Source organism: Austrofundulus limnaeus, unplaced genomic scaffold, assembly GCF_001266775.1.
Source record: "Austrofundulus limnaeus strain Quisiro unplaced genomic scaffold, Austrofundulus_limnaeus-1.0 Scaffold251, whole genome shotgun sequence".
In the NCBI taxonomy this organism is placed as follows: Eukaryota; Metazoa; Chordata; class Actinopteri; order Cyprinodontiformes; family Rivulidae; genus Austrofundulus; species Austrofundulus limnaeus.
The window spans coordinates 535,552-549,274 of NW_013952653.1; the positions used below are offsets into that span (position 1 = coordinate 535,552).

At 38.3% G+C, this 13,723-nt stretch overlaps 1 protein-coding gene across 3 annotated transcripts in view; it reads right to left on the bottom strand.

Annotated features, from left to right (window-relative positions):
* Window positions 1–13,723, bottom strand: part of nphp4 (nephronophthisis 4) — a gene marked incomplete in the record, with an annotated part of 156,485 nt that overhangs the window by 58,250 nt on the left and 84,512 nt on the right. For all 3 annotated transcript variants that reach the window (XM_014020399.1, XM_014020398.1, XM_014020401.1), the window contains 1 exon segment: window positions 10,375–10,427. In XM_014020399.1, the coding sequence (XP_013875853.1) occupies window positions 10,375–10,427 (53 nt within the window).

Consider the following 13,723-nt stretch of genomic DNA (forward strand, 5'->3'; position numbering starts at 1 on the left):
ATATATATATTTGAACTCATTGTGAAAGGAGTTGTTTATGGACTCTAAAAAAATTGTGTTGATTTTACTCAACCAAGTCATGTCAACCGGTTCCACTAAACCTAGTGGAGTAAATGTGAGGCAATATACATATTTTCTTTAAAAGAAAATATGTATATCGCTCAATTTACTCAACTTTGTGTAGTGGAACCAGCTTGGTTCAGTAAATTCATCAATTTATTTCTTAGAGTGTGTAAAAGTACTTTTACTTTCCCGATTTTTGTGATCAGCTTTATGACTTTTACTTAATTACTTTTCTCATCAGTGAAATTTATTTTTACCAAAGTCATTTTCTGTTAAGGTGTTTTTACTTTATTTTTACAAGTACTTTATAGACCTGTGTAAAGGAGCAGGTCTCCACGGCCCCTCTAAAGCAGTTCTGAAGCACCCGGAAACAAGGAGCAGGAGCAAACGAAGGAATGGATTTTCAGTTAAAATGAACTTTTTCCATCCACTAATTTAATCTTACTTATCTTTCTCTTCCACTGATTGCACGTGTTTATTATTAAAAGTTGACCCAAAAAGAAAGAGAGCTTTACATTAATCAAAAAGTCTAAGTGGAAGTAACCAGAACAAGTGTCTCTGCTGAAATTGATAATTAAGAGCAAGGAAGTGGTGTGTACAACGTGACTTCGTTATTGTGTTGGGATGGAATTAGTGCGGTGAAAATCAGCTTTATTATGAATTAACAAAACAAGCTTGAAATGTTTTAGGGAATCGGACTAATAACCAGAACACTATAATAACTGTAAAATGTGCTTGCTCTGATCTCAGCATTTTTCTGTCATTTATCTCATTTTCAGAAGCTCTCCCAGTGACGAGTAGGGGAGCTTAGATGCCCTTTTCTTGTCCACCTCTGGCTAATCCTGGTGGATGATGAAGCATTTCCATGCTTTTGAGGAAATATTAAACCTCTGGCATTACTGATACAGCTCCAAGGTTTCCTCTGAGATGGATCTAAACAGGTAGGCATCAGGGAGAAATCCAGATCAGATGTTCAAATTATATTCTAACTGATCTGAAAAGAGACAACCGAGCTTTAAAGCTTTCCACTTATGTAGTCTCATTTAACCTCAGCAACGTTCTGTAGCCTCAGCTGCAGTAAAGAGACTAATATCAATATTTTAGATGAAAGAAAAAACAGATAAATAAATGAGCAATTATGTTAACTGAGTGATCCTTATTCTTACTGAATATGTCTAAAAGATGCTGCTTGCCACTGCAGCATCAGCAAAAGCAGAACCCAAGGTGGATTTCATTTGTGCTCAGAAGTCTTCATTCCAGAGTTCAAAGATGGGAGAAATCAACTGGAAAGGCCCGCGAAGTTGAAAGTGGGACTTAGAAAGCCAGAGGTTTCTCAACCAGCCCCGACCTGAAAATCTAATGCAGCTGACTCACACATATAAAGTTACGATAGCTGCAGTAATAAATTGTTTATTTGCACTTCTTTCATTTATTGCACCTCATTAAATCAGTTGAATGCATACACTAGCTGCAAAGTTGCAAAAGTGTTTGAATACATAAAAAAACAAAGAAATGTTTCACTCAGATAAGTCACTGAGCACAATAATTAGCAAATCCCACTAGTTTTCAGACTTTTCAACACATTTAGGTTAGATGTGATGTAATTCCCTGATCTGAGTTGTGTTGTCAAAAACCATCCATACACTTACCAGTACCTTTAAAACTAACAGCTGCACAAGTTCAAAATAATGACAGCGGGCTGCTTGCTGACTCACACACATCCTGGACACAGATATTCTCATGAATTTTAATGATAGTGAAGACATTGTATTGGCTTACATTGATATAAACTGCATAAATCTGTGTAAATCAAATCACAGTCTGCATAAGCTATTTTTTTATTCTTCTTTGAAACATTAAAAGAATCCAGTTGATTGAAGCACTTAAACTTTTACCTACAAAAGAGAAATACGGAAATTATAAACACTAGCCTTGAGTTTTGAATTAAAATGGGCTAAACTAATAATCCCATGTAGACACTTTGCAATACTAAGACACGCCATAAAATGCTGCATCACAGCTTCTCTTCAGTCTAAACAAGTGACACATTTAAAACTTGGGTTTATTTATGTGACATGTTGCTGAGCAATAGTACAATTGCCAACAACAATGCAGTCCTTGTTACTGATCACATCAGGTTTGACAGGGGTTTAGAAAATCTCAGCATTTCCTCCTGGAGCTCGCATTTTCTGATATTGAGTTCACTCTCTTAACACCAATCGGTCCTGCTGTAAGCTACACACCCACAACTTTAAAATCTGTTGGAAACACCAGGGAAAACCGAATCCACAAAAAGCCTGTCAATAAATTTAAGAGATAGTCATGGTTTTGCTAAGAGCAATTTTTAAAAAGCCCAAAAATATGAACTTTTTTTTTTTTTCAAATAGGCATCAGGTCCATTTTAACCATTGCAGAGGAGTGACAGAAAAAGAACACGCAGCTGGTGTTGAATGGTAAATTACTTGCTGTTGGACTGACTGCACTTTTTTCAACTTCTCAGCAAGGTAACCAATTTAAATGATCCTTGAGTGCAGCATGAAGTCAAATTAAATCAATTGTTCATGGCATGATGGGAGAAGGCAGCATTGTTTATTGAAGAACTGTGTGCCGGTTTGACAGCACTCCTCCCAGTACTTTGCACTTCTGATAAAGGAGCCACTCAAGGCGGGCCTGCTTGCTTCCAAGAGAACTCTGAACTGGAGGTATTAAACCCCTTGATACCACCGAGGTAAACCTGCATGCAGGGCTAAAATTGTTATCTTATTTTAAAAGCCAAAAATTGCCTTAAGTTAAACCATGGTGGCCTGACTTAAGGTAGATGTATATTAGACATACCACACCACCATATGTTTCCATATTTGTTTGCTATAACTCCAGATTAGATTATGCCATTTTCTCTCTTTTTGTTTTACGGATTGGTTTATTTTTGGTTACCCTCATATAATTTTTATTATAAAAATAAATAAATAAATAGCTGCTGTCTTGCCAAAGCCTAGGCACAACATGGTTTTGGCCGCTGGGGTTGGTCAAAACATGCTTGCATTAAAAAAAATGTCCAGGCCAGGGGAATGTCACATATCAGGAACTGCAAGTACGGCTGAGGCAAATCACATTTTACACACATAGACATAAACGTCACCACACTCAGCTCATAGAGTGTGAAGGACAGAAAATAGTCTCTGCAAAAGGATGACTCACATACACACCAACCAAAACATAAAGTTTTTATGAAGCCAGAATTTGAGCAGATGATATGCTTGGCTGTCAGGGCAAACGGGCTGAGATCAGAACATTGGCAGCTGCAGCAATGCCACAACTAAATGCCTCACTCGACGTATTCTCTTAGAGGCGGATTTAGCAAGTTGCACAAATTAGCATCTGTTCGCAAATCGTAAACAGCGCCTGTGGGAGTGTCCACTTCTGTGGGTGAGGTCCTGAAAATATGCCCGTCGACTAAATGAGAAGCAAATAGCTCCTTTCAACACTCGAGCAGTGTAAATAATATGCATAAACGTGTCTGTGAATGTGTGTTTGGGAATAAACTGCATCAATTATAAAAGATTTAATGATGAAAAGGTCTAAATACAATGTAGACCAAAAATTAATGCTGCACAGACTTAAGATTATTTGAAGAAAGTGAAGATTTATTTGTGTTTTCAGTATTCCAATTTTGTTCTTTTATTATTTTCCAGATTTTGTTTTCTTATTATTGTTCATTTCAAGTTAGGTTTTTAATTTTCCTCTTAAAAAAAACATTTCAGGTTTTATTTTGCGAGTCAATACAAGCAGTAAAGGGGTTTAGCCATGCTAAAGTCAAACTGAACAGTATGAGTTTCGACTGAGTGGGTACAAATGGCCTAAAATGAGGGCTATAAGCTTCAGTCTCTCCAACATGAAAATTGGCAGCGCTCACTCAAATGTAGTGACACAGCCTGCTGTGCAATCCTAAGTCTTCTGCTTTGGTTCATGATTTTGTCCTCCCTCAAGCAAAAATCTGCTTTTGTTTGTGAACAAACTGTGTCAGCATCATGAACATTTTATAAAAAATAATAATAATTATAATAATTAAGTATTTTTAATGATTTTTTAAAGCTTGTGTTTAGGATTAAAGAATCACCAGAGTGTTTTTTTTATATCTGAATTATCCAAATGGGAACCAGAGGGCACCGTGTGTTTCCACTGGGTAACTCACAGTAATTTAAAGCAACTTTATCCTTACGAACAGTTAACTTATCCAGGTTAGGAGTATGTTTATTTCTGAGAGAAAAATGAACACTTGAAAATGGAGGGAGCAAGGACAGTTGAGACTCATCCTCAGGTGGCTATTTACAAAAAAAATTTAAAAATTAAAAAAAAAAAAACGTGCAATTTTTGGCACTTCTACTGTGGCTTCATTTTTCACTCTGGTAAACTGGTCAGCAGAGGTGCACAGAGAACAGGATGAAAAAACCCAAGGGAGAGTCTAGTAGACAGGAGCAGTAAAGCTTTCTAACGATAAATAATGCAAGAGGCATCCAGGTAGGCAAACAAGTACGAGTTACAACTCCTCCTTGGAGGCACGGGAAGCAGTGGGAATGCAGTGACAAAAAGTTAAACCAACTATGTGGCAGGGAATGAATGAAACTGAACATATAAGTTGTGGTCGGACTACTGGGAATGCAGAAATATACAGGAAAACAACTGTCAGAGCTGGAGCGGTGGTGAGAACATTGAGGAGTAATGATTTGGAGAAAATACGGTGCTCAGATTCTTATTCATTCATTTATTTATTTGCACCGACTAAAGCTCCATGACTTGTCTTTCCTCTTTGTTGTGTATTTTAATGAGCTGCATCGCCTGCTATGAGATCAAGCACGATATATTTTTATTATAGATAGCGAGACAAGTCTGGAGCATGAGCTCTAATGAAAATGATACAGAGTTTACTAGCATGAATTATTGAGGTGAAAAGGTGAACAAGTCGGGACAAATAAGTGGAAAACATTACGCGCACAGAAGGCAGATGTTATACCACGTCATAGTGTCACCAGTGGGGGTTGGATGTGAGTAAGAGTGTAAATAGCACATGGGAGTGTGATGAGAGAAAATAAAACGTGAGAACATGCGAGACAGAGTGAAATGTCATCAGAAAGACGCTTTGAACAGTGACATTACTCTCTAAAAATACACGTAAGAAGAATCCAAAAATGTAGTTGTTTTTTTTTTTGTAAATATAAAAGCAAATTTATATTTAAATTACCTGTAATTTAAGTCTTAGTTGACAAAATGTGTTTTTATGTATATATTTCAAAAATAAAATTCAGTTTCAGCTATGTGAACATTTGATAACAAGAATGTAGTCCTCATGAAGGAGGGTGAAAATTAGACTCGGCTGAGCCTGTGCCAGCTGCCAAACAAGTCCTCTGCCAGCAACGAACTGAAACATGGTCTCACCTTCGGCCCACAAACTACAAGCCCACCTGGGTCAACAAAACACGAGCACGACCCTGAAACACGACCGCAGCCCGATGTGAGAACTCATGAGAGAAATGATCATCAACACGGGCAAACAAACGCCGCCGCGCTTCCAAATGCTGCATATAAATAACGTGGCCTCTTTAGCGCCGCGCACCGTGGCAAATGGAGAGTGTCAAGGATCAATAATTTATGCAAGCAGAAGAAAGTCATCAGATCCAACAACGCCAGCAAACAGAAGTGAAGCGTACAGCTTGTTTACTCAGCCATGTGAGGGAAGGATGCTGCGGATTTATCAGCACTTGACATTCATGTCGAAGAAGGGGTAAAATGTCTTGAAAAGTGAAAATGAATGTAGAATTCCAAAAATTGTGTTTACATGTCAACATCTTTGACAGATTTGCGAATTTGCCATAGAGTGATGATGAATTGTAAGATGGGTACAAATCAAGGCTTAACACAACATTCCCAGTTTTATTTTACTCCATAGAGTTCTGGGCAGCCATCTGATGCTGTAAATATCAGGCAATAATAGACACTTCAAATGTTTTTTCAAACACGATTCTGAATGTAGAAGGTTTAGTTTTCTGTTATTTACAACAAACCTAAAAATGACAATGACAATAAAGGTCTATCTAATCTAATCTAATCTAATCTAATCTAATCTAATCTAATCTAATCTAATCTAACCTAACCTAACCTAACCTAACCTAACCTAATCAGGTATTTTTTAATGTTTTCAACTCTTTAAAAGAGGTGGGCCTTTCTTAAAACTTAAAATCTAAAATACAGACACCTTTAATGTGGTGAAGATGCTGCAAAACAATTTTCTGTTCACACATTTCGCATTGAAACACATCAGCAAACATTTACAGATAAAATTATTATTATTATTATTATTATTATTATATACTATTATTATTATTCTAAATATTTACAGATAAAAACCTGGCTTTCTTTCTTTTGGCCTTTCTGTTTTGTTAAAAACTATATTTTTTTTTTACTCTTTCTGTTATGATACTGTCTAAATGCTACTTTGTTAAACATTTAATGCACTTTTATTCTCAATACATAATAAACAGTCGAATACAAGAGGCTAATTATTTTTGCAAGAGGCTAATTTTTTTTCTTTTAAGTGACAAGACTTTTTTTTCCGACACACATTGCACTCCACGTCAGCACATCCGAGTTTAGCTCCATGCCTCTTTTGGTTCGGCGAAACTCGTTTTATTTCTAAAACACACACCTGCGAGGGGCTTGGCAGGCTTCATCTGTGATTTTTAAACAGCTAGAAGGAACATAAAAACGAACTGGTCAGAGCGGCCATTTCGCCCAACTGTTTTATGAATGAGCCCCTATTACTTAGTGCCATTTACATTTTAACTCAGTGAAACAGCCCTGTGAAAGAAAAACCCTGGGCCAGTTTTGCAAATTATGATTATGGCTGATCAAATCTGAACGTTTACTCTTAGCAAAGCAGACTAATGATGGCGAATTTGAATTCAGAGGGCTATTATCCTGTAACTGCCTCGTGGAACCACAATGGTCACTAATTTTCTTTTCCCCTCCAAGATTTACATCAACAGTTTATCAAATTGACAATGTTTTTTTCTTCCTTTTATGACATGCGAATCCCCTCTGTTGGAAAAATAATTGCTTCCTCTGGGAAACAGCGGTTGAACTTTAACTCGAAACCTCGGCAACATGATTTAATGTTAGGATTTTGTCATCTGTAGAGTGAATAATAAAGAATTGAATTAAAGTGACACTAACCAAAACAGGCAGTAAAAATACATTTAAAACTCATTTCTTTTGAAATTAACTCTGCCTGTTCGGTGGACAGGGGTTGGGAATGCGATTCTCGTGAGAGTGGCGTGTAAAAGAGTCTGTCCAGTTAAGCGCCTTCTTTTAATGTCATCCCCCAGGAGCTGCCCAGTATGACCACAGACGTCTTTTCTCTGCCACAGGGAGCTGCCCACTTGTAGGATTCCTTCACCGTTGCAGCTTAATCAAAATAAGGTCAATTTGTAGAGTTCACGGGTGCAGTACTCCCATGGCTCGCAGCCCCTGCCGGCTCAATTTAAAAACGAGTCGGAAAAACCGACCCATTTCGGCCCAGAGAGCCAGCGTTGAAACAGAACAGATATCCTCCTCCTTCCACTCTGATGCGATGTTACTGTGTGTGAATGCATGTGTCCCTAGCCTCATCCTTATTGTGAGAGCACCATTTATCACAACCCTCAGTCCCTACTGGCACTTCTACTCAGGCTGAAGGATGATGGTTACGCCCTGTAGTTTAGTGCAGTCTGAACAAACTGACTCACAGTATACACAATCAACAACATATACCTTTGATACATATGGTTGATTTAAGGCTCTAGTTATTAAATTAAAGTCACACTAGCTGACAACAGATGACACAGATGGATGAACATGCAACAATTAAACTCAGGACAAAGTTACTGTCGAGTCGATCGGTACTAAGTCGGCTTCCCGTGGGAAGCCTCTGACATAAACAGATGTTAATGTGACATTTAATCTGATTGGATGCAACTAGGCATAATTATCATCAGTATTCTCTTTGCTTCCAAGGTGTCAGCGGTGAGTCAAGTGTTCTGCATTTGACACAAATAGACACTTTGTTGTCTTTCATCAAGAATAACATTTCCAGCAGATATGCACCCACACGCTCCCCTCCACACACACACGCAGCGTGCCTTGCTAGTTATTCAGCAAAACTCTTGCTGCAGGATATTTTGACATACACATTATTTCTGGAATCTGATGCAGGTGAGTGAAATGGAGAAAACAGAGATATTTGTAAACAAGCGCCTCGTCAATTATACCTCCTACTCACATTGTTGCTGGGAAAATCTGGGACAAATGAGACATTTATGCAGGAATTTAACAAGATTTATAGGTCTGGCCTGCCGTATTTGTGGACAAGCCATGCACAGTGTAAGCTTGGGTTACAGGAGATTTATAATGCTTGTCTGAACAACATGGGAGACCAGTTTCTATGCGCATGGGGTCCTAGAAGACTGATCTAGGCAGGAATCGTTTTCAGACCAGCTCTCAACTGAAACACATTATTAAATTTATTGAAGGAGGTAAGAGCTGGTTGGAGACCAAGATATCCCAACAGGTTTATGGTTTTGTAAGAAATATGTTCAATTGAAAGCCCGAATTAGATGCAGGAAACTGATTCTGTTCTCAGACTTGAATATTTATTTGCAGACACCATTTTATACAAAACCTCCCACTGGTCCAGAGAGCTGACTAAAATGGCCCTGACTTACGCATCTCTAATGTTTATATAACAAAACCCGCACTGCGTGATGACAATACCCCAAGACTTCTTTCTTTAATCACCTTTCACATCTTATGTAGTTCTTGGTCAGTTCAAAAAATAAATAAACAAGCAAAATTTAATTTTAATGCACAATTACTAACAGTTTTAGTTCTCCGACCTGTCTTTCTTGGTCATCTTTGTTCATTTGTCTCATGGTGAAATATTTAAATAACAATATTCTGGATTATTCAGAAGCTTCAAGGACAACTTAGGTGCTTTAAGATACAAAGCACTTAATGAAAATTATTTGGGGAATTTTGGAGAAACTTTCAAGATTAAAGGTCATTGCAGTGGAGCGGTTCGCAGCCGAGTGTGAAGCGGCCAGGATGAGGATCAGTGCCTCCAAATCCAAGACCATGGTCTTGAGCCAGAAAAGGGTAGGGTGCCTTCTCCAGGTCGGGGAGGAGGTCCTGCCCCAAGTGGAGGAGTTTAAGTATCTCGGGGTGTTGTTCACGAATGAGGGAAGAAAGGAGCGGGAGATCGACAGGCGGATTAGTGCTGTGTCTGCAGTGATGCGGGCGCTGTACCGGTCTGTCGTGGTGAAGAGAGCTGAGCTAGAAGGCAAAGCTCTTGATTTACCGGTCAGTCTACGTTCCTACCCTCATCTATGGTCACGAGCTTTGGGTAGTGACCGAAAGAATGAGATCACAGATTCAAGCGGCCAAAATGAGTTTTCTCCGCAGGGTGTCTGGATTCTCCCTAGCTCGGTCATCCGAGAGGGATTCAGAGTAGGGCCGCTGCTCCTCCACGTCGACAGGAGCCAGTTGAGGTGGCTCGGGCATCTGTTTAGGATGCCTCCTGGACGCCTCCCTGATGAGGTGTTCTGGGCACGTCCCACTGGGAGGAGGCCCAGAGGAAGACCCAGGACAAGCTGGAGGGACTATGCTTCTCAGCTGGCCTGGGAACACCTTGGATTCCCCCGGATGAGCTGGCCCAACTGGCTGGGGACAGGGAAGTCTGGGTCTCTCTGCTTAGGCTGCTGCCCCCATGAACCGACTCCGATAAGTAGAAGAAAATTGACAGACAAGGTCATTGCAGTGACCTTTGATGATTGTTCATGACTTTCAAGCTCTGCAGTACTACTACATGAGAAACTGTCATACCATGATCACACCATCATCAAACATCACGTGTTGTGTTGTGTCAGCTTTGAACTGCACATTTCATACATTTTTTGCATATTCACAAAAAAATCATTCTAATGCTGATCACCCTTCAGCTGTACCACAGTATAGTATATACAAACAGTATATTTGAAACCTACTTAAAACATTTTTGAAGACATAAAAAAATCATTGAAGAGTCAGATATTCTTCTTAAGAAATAAAAGAAGAAGCAAACCAACCATTTCTTAATGGAAAATGAAGCAACAGACCTGCTGACATCAGATATTGTGCCTTTTAAATACAGGGAAAGAGTTTGAGTAGACCAATGTTTTATTTTTTTTTTAATAAAAATCTTCTAAATTTTAATCTAAAACATTCTGAGTGAAATAGGTTTCTTACCCCAGGACCTTGTGGAGAATCTGGAGGAGAAGTCTGTAGAATGGGTTTTTGACCTGAAAGACAAACAAGATGAAGAACAGAAATACAATCACACATACATTAAAGATTTTTTAATGTGCTATTCTTGTTTAAGTTTTTGATTATATGCAGTTTGGTTTAATACTAACAACTACATTTAAGTGTTTAACAAGCTTAGTCTATGCCACTATAATACCTTCTGCACACTTTGGCATCTGGCAGTAGTTAGTTTTATAGTTTGGTTAGAGATTTAATAGAATATTAGCTTGAGAGAGGAATTAGAGGTTAACTGTAAAATGTCAGATTTGAAATTGCTTTCTTGTTGATTGGATTTCAAGCAGTCTGGCATCCTGAGGTATAAGACCAAACCCTAAACAATTCAAACTAAATGACTGCAGTGAGCACTGGAATCCCTCAACTATTTACAAACACAACACATCTATCCAATTTCACACAGATCAAGAGCCAGAGTTAGATTTAGACAGCTCGCTCATTTTAAAGTGTAACAATGCTTCTTGGAGATTTTTGGTGGGTAGCCATGGTAATGCTAAAATGAAAAGCTTTCCAGCATCTCTTTGTCCTCCTCTCCCACTCTATCTTGCTCTTTATGCTGGGCTTGACTGGCCTTTTGGAAATTGCTTCAGTTGCCTGGGGTGTCTTGCAGTAGCGCCCATCTGTTCAGACTACATGCATACAGAGTGGACATGTTATGGGACTGGCTGGCTCTATCTCACAAATTCGCTCTGGCATTCTCCCCCTGGCAACCATTTTCTTTTTAGGGCTTGCTGTTCTTTCACAGCTACACTTCTGGAACCCACGGAGAATTTGATTCACCTCGTTAGCAGGACTGATGTGCAACTGGCCATTTGTTTGGGATCAATAAGAGGCCATCTTGACAGCTGAGCAAACACCTATCCAACTCCGCCCGGGTACTTGTTTGTTTTATGAGCGGTGGGTGATACATGGAGGACATGCAGAACACATTTTAAAATTGCCAGCACAGAGTGAAGCATGTTGTTCACATAAACAATATCAAATTAAATTGATGAATTAATAGAAATCTCTGTAATAGAAGGAAATTCCAAATTCTACTGGAAGTCATATTGATACTTATAATGATAAAAATCCATTCTGAGAGTGTATCCCTGGTAATTTAGTGGTAAAATACAATGGTTGAAATCTATAAGCACAAATCATTTCATTTTCCTGTGATCCTGTAAGGAACCTTAAACACTGAAGAAAATGTAATCAATAGATGTTTCTAAAAGCCTCTTTTTAACAAAGGGTCTGATCAACACCTTTCTCCTCTTCACAGATAAACCAGCAGTCTCATTAGAGGAAAAATAATCAATTACACAAGCAGGGTTCACTCAAGTTCATCATGCTGTCTCTGGGATTGAGTGGCTGCGTTACCGCACTTTTAATCAATTCACTGACAGACTCACAACAAATCAGCAGTTTGGCTTTCGATAAGGGATGCAGAGGGTGGCACATCATTTGTCTTTAGCTATGTGCAGTGGCGGAATATTTAATCACAACTTGGTTTTAGTGGGAGGTCTGCTCAAAGCTCGGGGTTCAGAATCCAATTTAGGAAGGATATGGAGGACGAGCCATGCTTATTATGAAAGAGTTGAGAAATTTTACAGTATTCACCCAGAATTCCTTTACACCTCCTCTAAAGAAAAAAAAAAGAAAAAAAATAAAATGGGGGAGAAAAATTGAATAAACCCACATACAGTGGCATGGTTTAGGCGTATTTTTGAGTTCCTAATTACTGCATGTAAGAAGCAAAAATAAACCATTAAGCTATGGCCACTGAGACTAATGTGTTATAAAATGCTTAGAAATAACTAAAATATTTCACACAAAAAATACTTAGCACAAACAGTAAGGCAATTTGTGTTTCGTAAATTATTTCTTCTGCTTCTTGGAAATAAATCTTATACCAGGTACCTGAATGGCAGCACACGGGTGTACCAAAAGCTGCAAACAATGACAACATAAAAAAGCTGTTTGGCAGAAAGGATTTGACTAATTTTTCATTTACACTACCCACATACTCAGCTCTACTGCTCATCCCACAAATGCATGTTCCTTACAAATGTGGCACCATTAAAAAGAGAAATTCCCAGGGTTTCTAACAATATACGATTTATTGTCAAGAAGCAATTGCAACATAGAAATAATAAACCAAGCACAAATTTCCTTACTTTTTGTGCTAAGTTTAAGTTGATATGAAGGCCCTGTCACACTAGACAACTTATGACAACTTATTAACATTTTAAAGACATTGAAGATGGAATTAAAAAAAATCAACAGGAAGCTTCTTTTCAGTGTGCGTTTAATGTAATTCAAACAAATTGATCAAATAAATAAATTTTATTAGAAATTTAGACATAAAAAATGTTTCGTAAGTTGGCATAAGTTGTCTAGTGTGACAGGGACTTTAGGAGTAAATACCTGTCAATGGTGTTTGAACACGGAGTTTGAAATGTATAAATGCATAAAATAATGTTCCCTTATTGGTTAATCTCTCATGAGGTAAATATCCTACATCCTACTGCTGGCGATTCTACTCTGTAAGTTTGCCATAGTGGAACAAGAACTGGTTCTTCATCTGCTACAGCTTCTGGTTTGGACTGGTCATCCAAAATGAAACAAACAGCTGAGGGAGCTGAGGTCTATCTATGAGATGAGAGGCTCATTAGTGGGTGAATGACAATGAGGTTTGCTGCAGAGGCGTTCCAAGAAGGGAAGTGGAAAACTGTTCGGCACAGCAAAACTAACTGGTGCAGCCAAACTTCTATCATATTATATGACTGTCAGAAAAAGGAAAAAAAAAGGCATTTCTTCTAAATGTATTCCTGGTCATATTTATTCCATTTATCACCGTCAACTGGTTGCAGACTCTTCAACTTTTCAAATAAATTACATGAAAACATGTTTATTTATGAGTGATTTTTTTTCTCTTTGAACATCAGCTTGCAAAACTCAAGCTGCAAGTGACAGCATATGATCTAAAATCTGTTTGTGAAATCTTGATACAGATTTGGAGAAAGAAGCTAAAGCTGGATAGCTCGCTTGTCTTTTTGTCGAACGCGGTGTCAAATTGAATCTGATGTTTGACAATATCTGCACAGTTTTATTTCCTTTGAATCTTGTTAGGAAGAAAATATCTAGGTCGCAGCTGAGATTAATGTTTGCATGAGCCAAGTGAGAAAAGAGCACTAACTATTGTCGTGTTTTATTTAAGATTTGTCCAGCTGGCTTGTGTAAAGTATAAGATTTTAGCACTTCTTCCATGTTTTAGTGGAAAAACAATGAATATATA